This window comes from Emydura macquarii, unplaced genomic scaffold, assembly GCF_026122565.2.
Source record: "Emydura macquarii macquarii isolate MOO-44397 ecotype Brisbane River unplaced genomic scaffold, CSIRO-AGI_Emac_v2 contig_1477, whole genome shotgun sequence".
Taxonomy (NCBI): domain Eukaryota; kingdom Metazoa; phylum Chordata; order Testudines; family Chelidae; genus Emydura; species Emydura macquarii.
In genome coordinates, this window is record NW_027131614.1 from 17,558,137 (window position 1) to 17,573,084 (window position 14,948).

Consider the following 14,948-nt stretch of genomic DNA (forward strand, 5'->3'; position numbering starts at 1 on the left):
TCAGCTGTGGTAGCTGTTACAGAGTGGCTTCTTGACTAGAGGGCCTGGGGTAGGATTTATCTCCCTTATGCATGGAGATCTCTAGTACCTAGCCAAGTTACTAAGACTGGGGACAGGATTTAGTAATAAAACATAAAACTCCAAGAGCAATAAATACTTCCTTTGGAAGGACAAATGGAACTCTTCTTGGAGTAAAAAAGGAACCACAAGAACACGCTGCAGGGCAGAATTTAGTCTTAAAGGATATACTCTTGCATTCCACACAAGTTCACCTTTCTTTTAAGAAAGTGTTTCCATCTGATTATACCATAAATTGGTCATTTCCCAGTTCTGTCTTCCTGCAGTCTTCAGAAAGAGTGGCCATTGCTAGTGCTGGAACTTAATGACAACTGTATGTGTGGGATAAGGGATGGGAAAGCAAAATTCAGCATCCGTCCCCGAAATTGGTAGATGCATGTTGGGATGCTTCAGACAGTAGAGCATTCAGAATGTATAGGTTCAGAAGGAGATGAGGGGAAGAAAGAGGAAGAACTGGTTATATACAATATGTATTCACAAAGTCTTATGTGCAGTCATACTTTATCAATTTTGTCTGTCTCTGTTTTTTCTTGGATACTTATCATTAATGTGTGCAAGTCTGGTAGCTTCAGTTTAGTCAACCATCTCTTACGAATACTATGCTCAATGCCACATTGATGGGTCTAGTACAGGAACCTGAATGGAACAGAATTCACAGGGGTTACTTGGTCATTCAGGATCGTTGTGCCATACCTCAAAGACTTTCAACTCTACAAGTCATTAGCGAAGGCATACATCCATTCCTCCATCTCTATAATCATAGTTTGAGGCATACAAACACTTGTATCCCAAATCAATTGCATGCACAGAAAACCTAAATATTTGGTTTTACAACCATTTTTAATTATTATACTCAAGTACAATCACATATTGCCCTGTTCTCCCATAATTTTAAAAGATCCTTAAAAATTCACTTTAATTTTAAAATAAAAAATCTCATCTCAAATTCTAATATTTACAAATTACTCAAAATGAAACATTGCTTTTAAAATGCTATTCAATCTGTTAGAATTTTCAATGTGCTATTCCACCATGTCAAATTGCAGATGTATTCATTGCCATTCTTTAAAAAATGCCTCTAATTAAATTCAGGTGCCAGATGCATTGACTTCAATAGAAGCCACACACACAACTGAGGGAAAAATCTGGCCCTTGTAGTCAATTCCTTACAATTATATTCAGTTACAAGAAGCTATTTGTGGCCCCACTCTTGCAAGGTGCTGAGAATGCTCCATTCTCATGGGTCCAGATCATCCTGCAATGCAAAGCTGCCAGAAAACATGACTGAACTAGCTACCTGGGATTCTATTAGTATGGGGAGGAATCCCCTTGTGGCTTAAAGTTAACACAGTGACTCTAAACCAACCTCTTTTACCTCCTGACATGGGGAGAAAGGCAGAGTGAGCAGTGTACTTTTGTATTCTGGTTACCTTTGGCTGCAAGGGGAAAGGATGAGAGACCAAACTACATGTGACAAATGTTAGTCATGTTTCTTAATGCATTACAGGAAGGTGCTCATGAGTGCGGTATGAAAACCTGAATAGAATAGAATGGCCCATTGGGGCCATGGCTATCCATAGGTAAGATACAGAAGCCTTATGTTGGGGATTGGACGGTTTGCTGCTCAGTCCCAGGATCTGTGGATTGCAGAGATGATAGTTAGTCACCATTGCTTCCCTCATCCTTCTCTGGTCCTATACCAAACACAGCTAGACCTCGCCCATTGTCTTCATTGCAAGAGGAAGTGCTCAGAAACTCACCAAATCTTATCCAACAGAGGAATTCTGATGAATGAAATTACTACTCTTCCTCCCCAACACTTTTCAGTCTATTTTTTATTCTTAGACTTAATAGCTTCAAGTCCCTAGGATCCGTTATGGGGAACCCATGTTGCTTTGCTTAGCCTCTTCTTAGTCTCTTTTTGACTACATTTTGCAAAATAACTATTGATTCAGGTGTGTTTGACTGAATCTGTTTGAATATACTGCTGATTCAAGGTTCCTGTAGAGTTGTCTAAATAAATGTGAAAGGCATATTTGTCTTTCTCATGTGAAAAATTGCTAAAATATAAAACTGGGCTGTAGTTATTTGTTAAATTCAATGGAGAGTTAATATTGTTATCAGGAAATATGTGCAAAAATATTTGACTTACACTTCTCGGATCCTACTTGTCTGGTGTCAACCTACACCTGCTGTTGACCCTGTAAGCATTAGACACTTAAAAAAAAAGATAACACAAATTATTTACCATTAATACTTTAAAATTAGTCCCTATTAAAAACCTAATCATTTGCTGAGAGGATCCAAATTAGTGAACTTTGCAAGATCAAACAGAACTGAAGATATTTGTCCAAATTAAAGTGGAAACATGCATCCAGAATATACTAAATGAACATGTATGCTCCTATAATAATAATTTTATTATCTTCAACTTGCAGGCCAGAGTTTTAATTATGACCCTTTTATATCAGTGGAAGACATGTATTTGGGATTAAAAACCTATTTCTTTAACTAGTCTAGTTAAAGACTGTGGTTTGATACATTCTGTGCTACAACTTTTATAAAAACCAGAGAACACTTCTAATAACACTTTTCTAATTTCATGGTTCAGTGCACAGTCAGTAAAGATTTAAATAATTCAGAAAGAAAGCCTATTCTGTTTCTTTATTAGAAGTTTGAGTCAAGCAAATTCTTTGACATTTAATAGGTTTTTAACCCTTTTAATAACTTCTTATAATGAAATTTATTGAAGGTTGTTTTAAATAACGGGTTATTATATAAGACTGAATAGAAGTTGGTAGGTGTTTTGTTTTTTTGTAATGATTGGTTTTGAGACCTTGGCCCTGTATGACTCAAAGGATATTAAATAATAAAGTAGAAAGTAATGTTAATAGTGACAAAATTGTGTACCAAGAAATATAGAATCTGTATATTACCGTTTTCATTTCATTATTGGGCTATAACATTTTGCAGTCAAATTTTGAGTATTTAATTGTTTTAAGAGAACTTAAGGTCACTTACCAAGCCAGTAATACATAAGGCAACCTAAAGTGGCTTTAGATTTTTTAACAGAATGATATTAGGAGGTTTTAAGTAGCAAACTTAATAGCAGATTTTTTTTTTCTTATGCTTTCCTCATCTAGGGTTCATTTTACTTTTAAGGTTTCTGGTATTTAATTTTTAAAAGATTATTGAATGATTTCCCTAAGAAAATACAAATTTAGAATGACCCTTTCATTGTAGCCCAAAATCCACTGATCAGGATATAGAAAATGCACCACAGTATGACAATGAGGTATTTCCAAAATTCCCACCTCTTTTCCCTTAAAATTTTTTGCAGTCAGTTGGCTTTATATAGAAATATATAAAGGATGACCCTTCCGGTGTTAGTCCATGAACTGTTTTTACTCTTCAGTTGTATTTACTACTTCTCTGTAGTCATTCTACATTAATTGCAGTTTCTTTACAAGGCTTTTCCTAGGAGTCATCCTTTGAGGTATGTATAATAAACAGAGAGGAGTCTGAATTGCTAAATTTGGACCTACCCCATCTCTTTCTCCCCACCCCCTCCAGACACACAAATTTGAGAGTATTGGATCTGGGAGATTGTTCACCCTATTATAAAGTTAAGAGAGACATTAATCGAATTTGGAGCCAGATCAGGGCTCAGATTTCAAACCCCTACAAAGTATGGGGGTCATTTTTGATTCTTCTCCTACAAATCCAGGTTATCAGTCAATCATGGTGTTTCTATAACTACACCATTAAGAAAAAAGAGATGAAAATGTTTGTTTTCTTTTAAAATCAGTTTAAACTTATCTGGAACCACAGACACTAATATCCTTTAATCATTATTATAGGATTATTGTGTGGCCTCACCACAGGGCAGAGTGAAGGAGCTTTGCATCCTGAACGGTGCATTTCTGCCTGAACTGTGCATCCATACTTGAACATGTTTGGGTCTCTTTTAAATTTGGATCTCTGATTTTCAGGGTGTATAATTCTGGCATTTTGGATCATTACAAAACACACGTGAGATGTTTTTACCCTAAATTACTGATACGTCCTCTCAAACTCAGCTCCATCTCATTGTTGCCAATTCTCACAATTTTATCATGTGAGATTTGCTGTTTTTCTAGAGTCATATATGATTGTGAGAATCTCAACTTTCGCTGAAAAAGAAGTAAGTGTCTAGAATTCATGGTTGTGTTGAAAAATGTGATGACATGAACCTAAGGGCTCAAAAAAACAGAAGGCAAATGAAAAGACCTAAAATGTATTAGTTTTTTTTAAAAAAATCTCACCATTTCCAAGATACCATTACTTTAGTGGGCTTGACTCAGACCTGGAGTTAGCATACCATACTTGCGACTCATACTTGTCATTTTAATGTAGTTTTTGTCTGGGAACATACAAAAGTGAAGGTTTAGTCTGGGGGTCATAGTGGACCACAAGCTAAATATCAGTCAACAGTGTAATGCTGTTGCAAAAAAAGCTAACATGATTCTGGGATGTATTAGCAGGAGTGTTGTAAGTAAGACACGAGTAGTAATTCTTATGCTCTACTCCACATTGATTAGGCCTCAACTGGAGTGTTGTGTCCAGTTCTGGGCACCACATTTCAGGAAGATGTGGACAAATTGAAGAAAGTCCAGAGAAGAGCAACAAAAATGATTAAAGGTCTAGAAAACATGGCCTATGAGGCAAGACTGAAAGAACTGGGTTTGTTTAGCCTGGAGAAGAGAAGACTGAGAAGGGACATAACAGCTTTCAAGTACATAAAAGGTTGTTACAAGGAGGAGGAAGAAAAATGGTTATTCTTGGCCTCTGAGGACAGGACAAGAAGCAATGGGTTTAAACTGCAGCAAGGGAAGTTTAGATTGGACATTAGGGAAAACCTCCTAACTGTCAGGGTGGTTAATCACTGGAATAAATTGCCTAAGGAGGTGGAATCTCCATCATTGGAGATTTTTAAGAGCAGGTTAGACAAATACCTGTCAGGGATGGTCTAGATATGACTTAGTCCTGCCATGAGTGCAGGGGACTGGACTAGATGACCTCTCGAGGTCCCTTCCAGCCCTATGATTCTACATAAAAGGAATGAATTGTTTCCCCCTGATTTAAGCTTGACCACTCAGACATGATGCAAAGAACTATCAGCTCCATCAGCAGCCTCCACCAGCAGAGCTACAAATTAAAGTAAAAACTACCAAAGGAGAAGGTAAATATGGTAATAATACTGCCTGCTTTCCCTCAGGGCAAATTCGCCCTGGGATACAGGAGAGCTATGGGAGATGTGATCTGTACCAGCTTCAGTGAATCAGGCTCTATGTATTTTTCCTTTTGCTTTAGTATTTTCATCTCTTGCTGTATAATTCCTTGTGTTTCCTGTATATACTATGTACACATGTATACATGTATTCACATTTTTATGTTAGTCTGAATAGCTAACTTCTCTTCTTCTTTCCCTTCTTTTTTAGAAATATATGAAATAGTAATGTAAGGAAGGGAGGAAAGTTCTCTCTCCTGTTACTGCTTGTTAAGACAAACTATTACATCAAAACTCTTAGCCCCAAGAGCGTTTGTAAATAAAATATGGGTTATTTTGCTATCAGCATAATTAATTTTAAACTGCCCTGCTAATGTTTCCCTTAAAGACCAAATTTGCTTCTTAAGGTCAGCTTTTGGATCTGTAGGTGCCAGCCATGACAATTGACATGTCATTGTTTCTTGCAGATTACATTCTGATTAAGCCAGGCTTTAATCAGAAAACTCGGTTATTCCTTTTTCATGTTATATTCCGTATCCATGAATGGTTTGACGGACCCTGCCCCAATTACTGTGTCATAATAAGAATATCAAGATTATACACCCAGATAGTCTCCCAGTTAGACATTTCCATGTTGGGATCATATGGGTGTGTTCTAGCTAGAGGGTCCATCCTTCACATTCATTTTAAGGCTAAGGGAGGAAGGATGATCTGGTTTTTAAGGCACCCAAGTTCTATTTTCTCCACCAAAGTTGTTTTGGGCAAGTACTTAGAAGTATATTTTCAGCCAGAATGAAACTGAACTCAGTTTGTGTACCTAATTTGCACCTACGGTATGAATTTTAGGTGCAAATTTCAGTAACTGCATCTCTAACTACTTTTTTGAGCTTGCAATTAGGTACTTACAGGTGTTGTACTCAGATTTTTGCCTGTAATTGAAATCCAGGCACAAAAATTCAGAAGATGTGTCCGGGTTTCCTCATCTGTAAAACAGGGATAAAAATACTTAGCTACCTTATTGGAATGTTGTATGGCTAAATACATGAATATTTGTGAAGCATGCTGAGATCCTCAGGTGGAAAGTGATATAGAAATGCCAAGTACCATCATTATTATATCATCAGAGAGTTCATTAAGGATGTCAAATAAGGACTATCTTTATTCTCTGTAACATCCAAATTTCTAATATTCTGATATCTTAAACTTAGTTCTCCCATTTGGTATTCAGCCATCAGACACACTTGCGTCATTATTTTATTGAGCAGAGTGTTCAGCAACATAACTCTCTGCAGCCTGTATACTGAATGTGGGTCCAAGACACATTGGTGAGTTTTGTACACATTTACTTGGAAGAAATCTAAGGAACAGGAGTTTCTGTTTTCAAGGTAACCAATGGTAAACTAGTGTTTGATACACATGCGATGTGTACAAAGAATGGGGGATGTGCTTTCTGCACAATAATTTTTACTGTCTATATAAAGCCATAGTGTTTTAGGTAAGAGGCCAATGTCCCTGCCCCAAGGATCAAAGTGCAGATATATAACTTCCATAGATAAATACGGATAAATCAATGGAAGTTTACCAGGTAACAGTATATTGAGCCAGTAGTGATAGTTTGAAGATTTATTAGGGTTATTAGGTCTGGGCCCATTCCTGGGTCTATAGCATTTTCTTTCAACCAGTGAAAAGCCTCAGTGATGGAAAAGTCTTTCAGGACTGTGACTTCAGAAAGTGACTGCAACTTCTTTTTCTATTGTAAAGGGTCAGCCAAAGAGGGCAAGTCTGGCCAGGATGGGGACATGGCTGGGGCATCCCAGGAATGCACTGACTCAATGTATCCACTCTGCGATCTCTGTGGTGGGGCTTCAAATAGCCCTGACTGCAGTCGCAGCTGCATTCCCCTGGTAGAAGAACCCTCCAGCCCTTTTCCCTGCCCTCCTCAGGCAACACCACTTGTCTTCTCTTGTGGGACCCAAGGGGAACAGCTAGTGCAGGGAAGAGTAATTTCCACGAGCACCAACTTGGTTGTTGAGCACCCAGCATCATGGAACCACAATTCTGATTGGAGCCTTTTGGCTCTAGTGACTATAAATAGAGCTGTTCGCAACATTTGGGTCAAGTCCCTGCTTTGGAATGAAAAATTCTGCTATGAATCCAGCAAAGTAGGGATTTGAACCTGAGTCTCCCACAGCCTATGCCCATGCACAGTCTAACACCTGCACATGTAGATACACACCTTTCCCAGTTTTTGCCCAAATGTTCAAAATATTTTGTTCTCATTCCAATACTGAATAAAAACAAATGTCAAAACCATGAAAGTTGCTGCAGAACAGAACTGTGGCCCTTTGGTCAGCTCTGAATATAAATACTTGCTGCTACTACTTGGCTGTATTTAACTCCATACTAGTAAAGAATTTCAGATGGCTCTGAGTATGTTGCATTGCTTAGAAAGCTTAAGCTTCCCCATCAGTGGTCTAGAAAGATGACATTATCTGTTGTTCACATCTGTTGTGGATTGCTTTCCATAGATGGTTCCATGACTATTTTAAAATGAGTTTTACTGTTGTTAAGTGCCCGCTTTTATAAAAATCCAGCTATACAGAATGCATTTACAGACAAGGTGCTCCTTGCTCCATGGATGGTCTCATTGTTTCCACTTCGCAGTGTGGGTGAGGATTTGGGAAGACCATGCAGGAGGTCCTAGGGTGGGTGGTAGACAGGACAGAGTCAATGCCACCAGAACCACAGCTACACTGATTCTGTTGTATCCCCACTTTCCTGCAGCGGGGACACATTAGGGCCACAGCCTTGGGGGAAGGTTTCCTTCCCTCCATGCAATTCTACTGCACCCACTGTACCTTCTCAGACTGAGCACTGGTTGGAGAGTTTAGTGTCTAAAGTAGAATATAAACACAAATTAAGCATGCACTCTTCATACTTCTTACTCATATTTCTGCAAAAGCAAGTGAAATACTGTAGTTTTTGTTAATGGAAACCTATATCCATGTGTTTTAAAAATTTACAGGAAAAGCTGATTGCATCTGAAATATGGATGAAAAATGCATTTTCTTATAACAACTCTCTATTGAACCACTTCATTTGTAGTTTTCACAGCTGCACTGACTGGGATGTTTTGTTGGTGGTGCTGTTGATGGTGGTGGAGGGTTTTTTTCTTCTCATGAATACTGGCCGGTATCTCCTTTGACACCTCCGCCCTGCTCTTCCAAATCTGTATTGTATGTTATTTAAAAATGAGGAATACAATGTAGAAAATCCAGAACATTCTAGGGTGTCAATAACTCTTTCTATATGCAGATTGTATAAAGAGGTCTTAATAACCAGAGAGACAAGGTGGGTGAGGTAATATTTTTGTTGGTGAAAGAGACAAGCTTCTGAGCTACAGAGACCTCTTCTTCAGGTCTTGGAAAAGTAGTCCATGTATCACAGCAAATACAAGATGGAAAAGATTGTTAAGCATAAGAAGTTAACACAAGTTACAAGAGATCATTCAAAATGTAATGGTAATTAACACCTCTGCAATCATAGGACGAAGGAGGGTTAGCGGGTTACAGATTGTTGTAATAAGCCATAAATCCAGTGTCTTTACTGAGTCCATGATTTTTAGTCTCTAGCAAAGTTATGAATTTAAGCTCCCAGGCTCATCTTTTGAAAATGCTGTGCAGGTTTCCTTTGTGGATGAGGACTGATAGGTCAGAAATGGAGCCGTCACTTTGTGAAAAGTGTTCACCCATGGGTGATATGCGGTTTTTATCTTTTATCATTTTACTGTGTAAGTTCATTCAGGAGCGTAGCGATTGTCTGGTTTCACCCATATAGTTGTTGTTGGGGCATTTGATGGTCTGGTACATCGCATGTTGTGATAGACGTGTAGGACCCATGGATCTTGAAGGCTGTGTTGTGGAGCGTGTTGATCCTTGTAGCAATGAAGATATGTTTGCAGGTTTTGCGTCTGTTGTTTTGACAGGGTCTGGTGCCACTTGGAGTTGATTTGTCCTGGTCTGTGGGGAGCTTGCTTCTGATGATCAGCTTGGCAAGGATGGGGGTTTTTAATAACCAGGCAGTTTTGATAGCCAATGATATGTTGTCAGTGAGCAAATACATTCTAAATACAAATTAACAGCATGATATTATTATTAAATTTGTGTCCCGCTTTCATTGAGGCGTATACTTGTGTAGTCACTTGAAACATTGACAGAAAATACTTGTTTAGGTTTTTAAATAGTGCATTTCACAGTTCTAATAAAAAACTGACGTCTTTTGCCTTTACAGCCTCCTTTACTACATGAAGCCAAAGGGTCTATCTTTAGCACTGATCTGAAGTTACCTTAGATTGTCTGAGACGTACCCCAAAAAATGGTGTACAAAGGGGTGTAGTGTAAGCTCTATTCACAGTTTAACTCCAGCAGTGTTTCTCAGTGGCCCTGGGGATAGCACTCAACAATGTTCAGTGTCAAAAGATGACAGACAGGGGTAAATGGAAGGGCTTCAGAGATACCTCACTTTCCCTTGTTCTTGCTGCAACTGGCAAACTTCCAAGCCTTGCCTGCTAACACCACATAAAGCAGCAGCTGGTGAGTAACATTAGCAAATAAGGCCTCAGGGCTACCCATGTTCCAGTTCTCCATTCACCAACTGCTATTCAGCGAAACAGCTGGATCAGAAGAGATACAGCCAAGAAGTAGTTACTGTTTTATGTGTACAACTGTTTTGATATAGATTGTCTGCTAGAGGCAGAGATAATGATAGCTTTCAAGGCTAATATGTTTGACTAGGAGGGAAACTGGTATTTGTAAAAAGGAAGCAGAAAGTCAGTAACAATCTTTAAAGATATAAATGTTTTTCAAGATTCAAATTTGAGTCCTCAGTTGATGCTGTGCACTGTTATTTTTTCCAATGGGTTGGTAATTGAGTGAACTCGAATTATGGGTATTAATAAACCTTTTGTATTCCGGAGATATTAATACATAAAGCAGTACAAAGACTGTATTAACAGAGGGGTCATATTGTCAAAATCTACTTCAGATATCTGTTAGGACCACAAATGAATTTAAAATGGCAAATATCCTAGATTCCAGGATATTACTGGCATGATTCACTTTCAGTCAATCCATTCTCCAAAAAAATACACCAAATCAGTTCACAAGCCTATAAATAACCTTTTGAAAAATCACGTATTCTGTCTATAATGAAAAAAATGGCAAAGATCACACTTGATTTTTTTTCCAGTTCTAATTCTGATTCTTTGTTGTAAAAGGATCATACAGACTGGTATGCTATATAAAGAAAGAGAGAGTGTATGTGCACACGCAGGTATGCATGAGAAAGAAAGAGACAGAGATGTGAGTTATAAAGCTAAAGTTAAAATCCTCAAGAGATCTTAAACAGGCAGTCAAAACATCTTGGATGACATGGCTAAAAAAGGCTACAAGTAAAATAACGATGGTGGTATTAGTATATTGGACTATTATCACTTTTCCCTAGCACAGTGATACTTGTACATATGGTAATTTTTGTCAAATTCCGCCAGAGATATATGGTATACTTACATGATACAATCAGACTAAAATAACTATATCTATTTCATTTTCAGTTTTGAATTGCCACTTCAACTTTAAATCACTCCCCAAAACACCTAAGCTTAGAAACTGAGTTATTCTCTGCAGTTGTCTTATCTCAAGCTATGAGTTTGAGTACATGGGATAAGCATTATGGGATATCCACTATAGTATCCATGTACAGTACATTTAACCTCTGGATAAGTAAAGAGCTTCATCCTCCAATGCTTTTCATTCTAATCCTTGCAGAGACTGAATTCATTGCTTGAATTAAAAATGAGTCTCATTAATGGTAAAAAAAAGCAGTGACCCAAATCGCTCAATGGATAATTTTGTCAACCTTGCAGCTTTAGAGCTTCAGGTTCATATATGACTGTTGCAGGAAATCAGTTCATTAGTCAATTAATCCAGCCATTGATAGAGCCCTTGTGTCAGTTTTCTGCATCTTAAAATTAATGTCTTGGGCAGTTCTAGGCAAGGTAGAACTGGTTTAGTACTAGAAGTTCAACTCCCTAGAGCTTTGGGGAAATATGGATCTAGATCCAAACTTGGCAGCTCAAACTCATTTCCATATGATAAATATGAACCCTCTTGAATTTTGATTCACGATTCTGACATCTCTGTTTAATATTATTAAATTCCCTAAACTCACTTTTGAAAAATCCAAAGTACAGTTAACAAAGAGCCATATCCTTCAGTCCCTATGCAGGAAAAACTCTCAGTAAAGCCAATGGGAGTTTTGCCTGTCCAAAGGCTGAAACGAGCCTGCATGATTTAGCCCATAATAAGCAGTGTTATGCAAAAGCTGGCTGTACAGTTATTTTGTGTATTTTTTATACTTCGTATGTTTGAATTAAATACTCACAGGTCTCTTAAATATGAAATAACCTGTAGATCAGCAGGGATTCCTTTTAAGTCCAAAGGGAACTTGGACATGATGGCATGATGACGGAAAATTATTGCTTTCCAATTTTCCTTTTGTAGATGCAAGATTTACGGAATCCAGAAGGAGCTCAATATAGTTCCCACCTTCAGATGGCAGCCATGAGACCAAGGGTTCAACCTGCAGATATTAGGCAGCCAGGAATGATGCAGCATGGTCAGCTGACTACCATTAACCAATCACAGCTCAGTGCTCAGCTTGGTTTGAATATGGGTGGAAACAATGTTCCCCATAACTCTCCATCTCCACCTGGAAGCAAGTCTGCAACTCCCTCACCATCCAGTTCAGTCCATGAAGATGAAGGGGATGATACCTCTAAGGTATGGTTAGGCACTAGAAATAAAAAATAAATGGTGGCTGTTTTTAGGACTAGCTAAATGAATCAGTCTCTCTAAGTGTTATTTGGCATAAATGTGTGCCTTAATTATGAAGGATATAATGTATAAGTTGCTGTCACCCAAATGAGAAGTGTCAGTGAGGTACATACTGTAGCATGTGGCATTTCTACAACAAGCATGAAGGGGCTAACTGATGTGAATAAAGGATTGGCATTTTACCTTAAACCCATCTTCTAGTCTCCAGTCAACCCTGAAAGCAACATGAGTGAACAACCTCACACTTCTCTGAATGAGCAAAAATAGAAGATCGGCATAGTGAATAAAAAGTAAAGGAGAATATTTCTTACAGGACTTTAGCGTAAAGATTGAATTTCCTTTCATATATACAAAATGTGTTTGTTCCAGGTCAAGGATCAAGTTATTGCTGAGGAAGCAAGGGGTCATGTGTACACTATGCTAGTGTCTGGCACTTGGTCACAGGATGAGTAAATAGAAGACTATAGCAACCAGAACAGAAGAATAGGAAAATGTGTTCTAATAACATTAAATATCGTTTCTTGGAAAGGTTATATAGATGTCATGCCTTTACATTGATGATACATTTAACATGTCACTACAAACATAATAAAATAATCATGTTGCATTTTTCATGCAAAAATCTCAAAGTGTCTTGCAAAAGTGGGTGAGCATTATTATTTCCATTTTGCAGATAGGAAAATTGAGGCACAGAAAGATTGCAACTTGCCATAAGATCACACAAGAGCTGGGAGCAGAGTCCAGATAAGAACTGAGGTTTCCTGAGTCCCAGCTCTGTGTTTTAATCATTAGAGAATTTTAATGGCACTGTTATGTGGTAGCAATAATAGTTGAGGGCATTGCCAGTTCTTGTGGGAAAAAAGTTGGGATTGCAAAAACGTAGGCTGCAAAGTGAGACACTGAGGAATATAAATCATTCAAGAATAATAAATCTGATTTGTTTTCAAGTTATATTTATGTTTTTCATGCCTCAAGCTGTAAAATAATTAATTAGCAAAATATATTTTACTGCATTCTGAATAAATTCTCATTATAAGTATTATTTCAGAACTTTCCCTTGATTTCACAAACTTGATTTTTGACTAATCCTTGAGTGTTATACTTTTCAATGTTTTAAGGAAGCGCTCCCACACTCGGGAAAACTTTAAAAATTAAATATATAGACATAAACACACACAGCCTTTACTTTATAAAATACTGTATTTGCGGCATCTGTTAATTTTCAAATGTTTTAGCATATTAAGCCTGGGAGATCCTAAGCTCCCTCAGCTTCTCTAGAAGATAGCATATAGGAGCTCAATTGTATAATGAAGCTATCCCCATCTTCTTCTGTTCCCATCCTTGTCCCTACTGAATCTTTCAACAAAATCTTGTTATATTTGTGATACATTTTTTCATAACAACACAGTATCATAAGCCAAGGATTCTGATTTCATTGAATCAGGTATTTCAAATTAAAACAAATATTTTCACTAACAGTGAAGGAAATATTAACCATTACAGACAAAGAAATAGGGTCCTTTTCCTACTGAAGTCTATTTATATATTCTGAATTTGTTTTTTAAACAAGTAATGCTAATATGGAATCTCCCTTTACAATTTTCCCATCTTTAGTTTAATGATCAGGAAAAGAAAGCATGATATACCAGAATTACAGTTATTAAGTACACAGTAATTGATATGTTACGATTACCTTAACATTCTTCCAAAGTTATAATATTTAATACTAAAAAAATTTTGGAAGGGTTATAAAAGCACATGATTCAGAGTTTAAAATAATCTCTATTAGGGATTACAATGAGACCTTAATGGGAGCAGATTATCCCACATCTGTCTACTGTAGCTCTACTTGCATCTTCCTCTGAAGAGTCTAGTGCTGACCGCTGTTGGAGACAGGATACCAGGCTAGATGTCTGATACAATATAATAATTCCAGTGTTCCTATGTAAAAGTGGAGCTATTCTGATTAATCAACATCAACAATTAATAAATTAGTGTATTAATGTAATTTACATAAAAACTATTGGATAGGTGATCTTTTACGGGACCAACATCTGTTGGTGAGAGAGACAAGAGCTCTTTTTCAGCTTGGTGTAGCTCGAAGCTTGTCTCTCTCTCACCAACAGAAGTTGGTCCAGTAAAAGATATTACCTCACCCACCTTGTCTCTCTAATATCCTGGGATCAACACGGCTACAGCAACACTGCAAATAAAAACTATTGGGTATAATTCCCAGTTACAGTTGTGTCCCTGGAAGCTGCCAACTAACTGGGACATATTCTTGGCTTCTAGCAACTTGGTGCTAGGCCAGACTGGTGTAAAGTGATCTTAAAGCTGCCCTAAAGGGGCAAGTAAGGATTCCCATCCCTTCAAACCTGCTCCTCTTCTCTCTTTGTCCCACCTGGTGAAGGGAATTGCATGAGGGCTGGATGGGGACAGGAAGGAAGCACACGGTGCACTCTGCCAGCCCCTGACCAGTGGGAGATCCGATCGCTCATATCTGCAAACAACCTGGTTCGATAAGCTTTGGGGGGTTTTCCTCTCTTTTATAAACTGTTATATAAATGTATGGTACCACATAATAGGTCAGCTCCTGAGTTCTTTACTCAGGCCTTACTCAGGCAATCATGCACTGAAGTCATGAAGTAACTACCATGGTTTACTACAAATAGAGATTTTGAGGCACGACTTTATGAAGTCAGAGAGAG

At 37.8% G+C, this 14,948-nt stretch overlaps 1 protein-coding gene across 3 annotated transcripts in view; it reads left to right on the forward strand.

Moving 5' to 3' along the window:
- TOX (thymocyte selection associated high mobility group box) overlaps window positions 1–14,948 on the forward strand; it is a 251,738-nt gene that overhangs the window by 181,071 nt on the left and 55,719 nt on the right. For all 3 annotated transcript variants that reach the window (XM_067553725.1, XM_067553727.1, XM_067553726.1), the window contains exon 4: window positions 11,908–12,186. In XM_067553725.1, coding sequence (XP_067409826.1) covers window positions 11,908–12,186 — 279 coding nt within the window. The remainder of the gene's footprint in view (window positions 1–11,907; window positions 12,187–14,948) is intronic.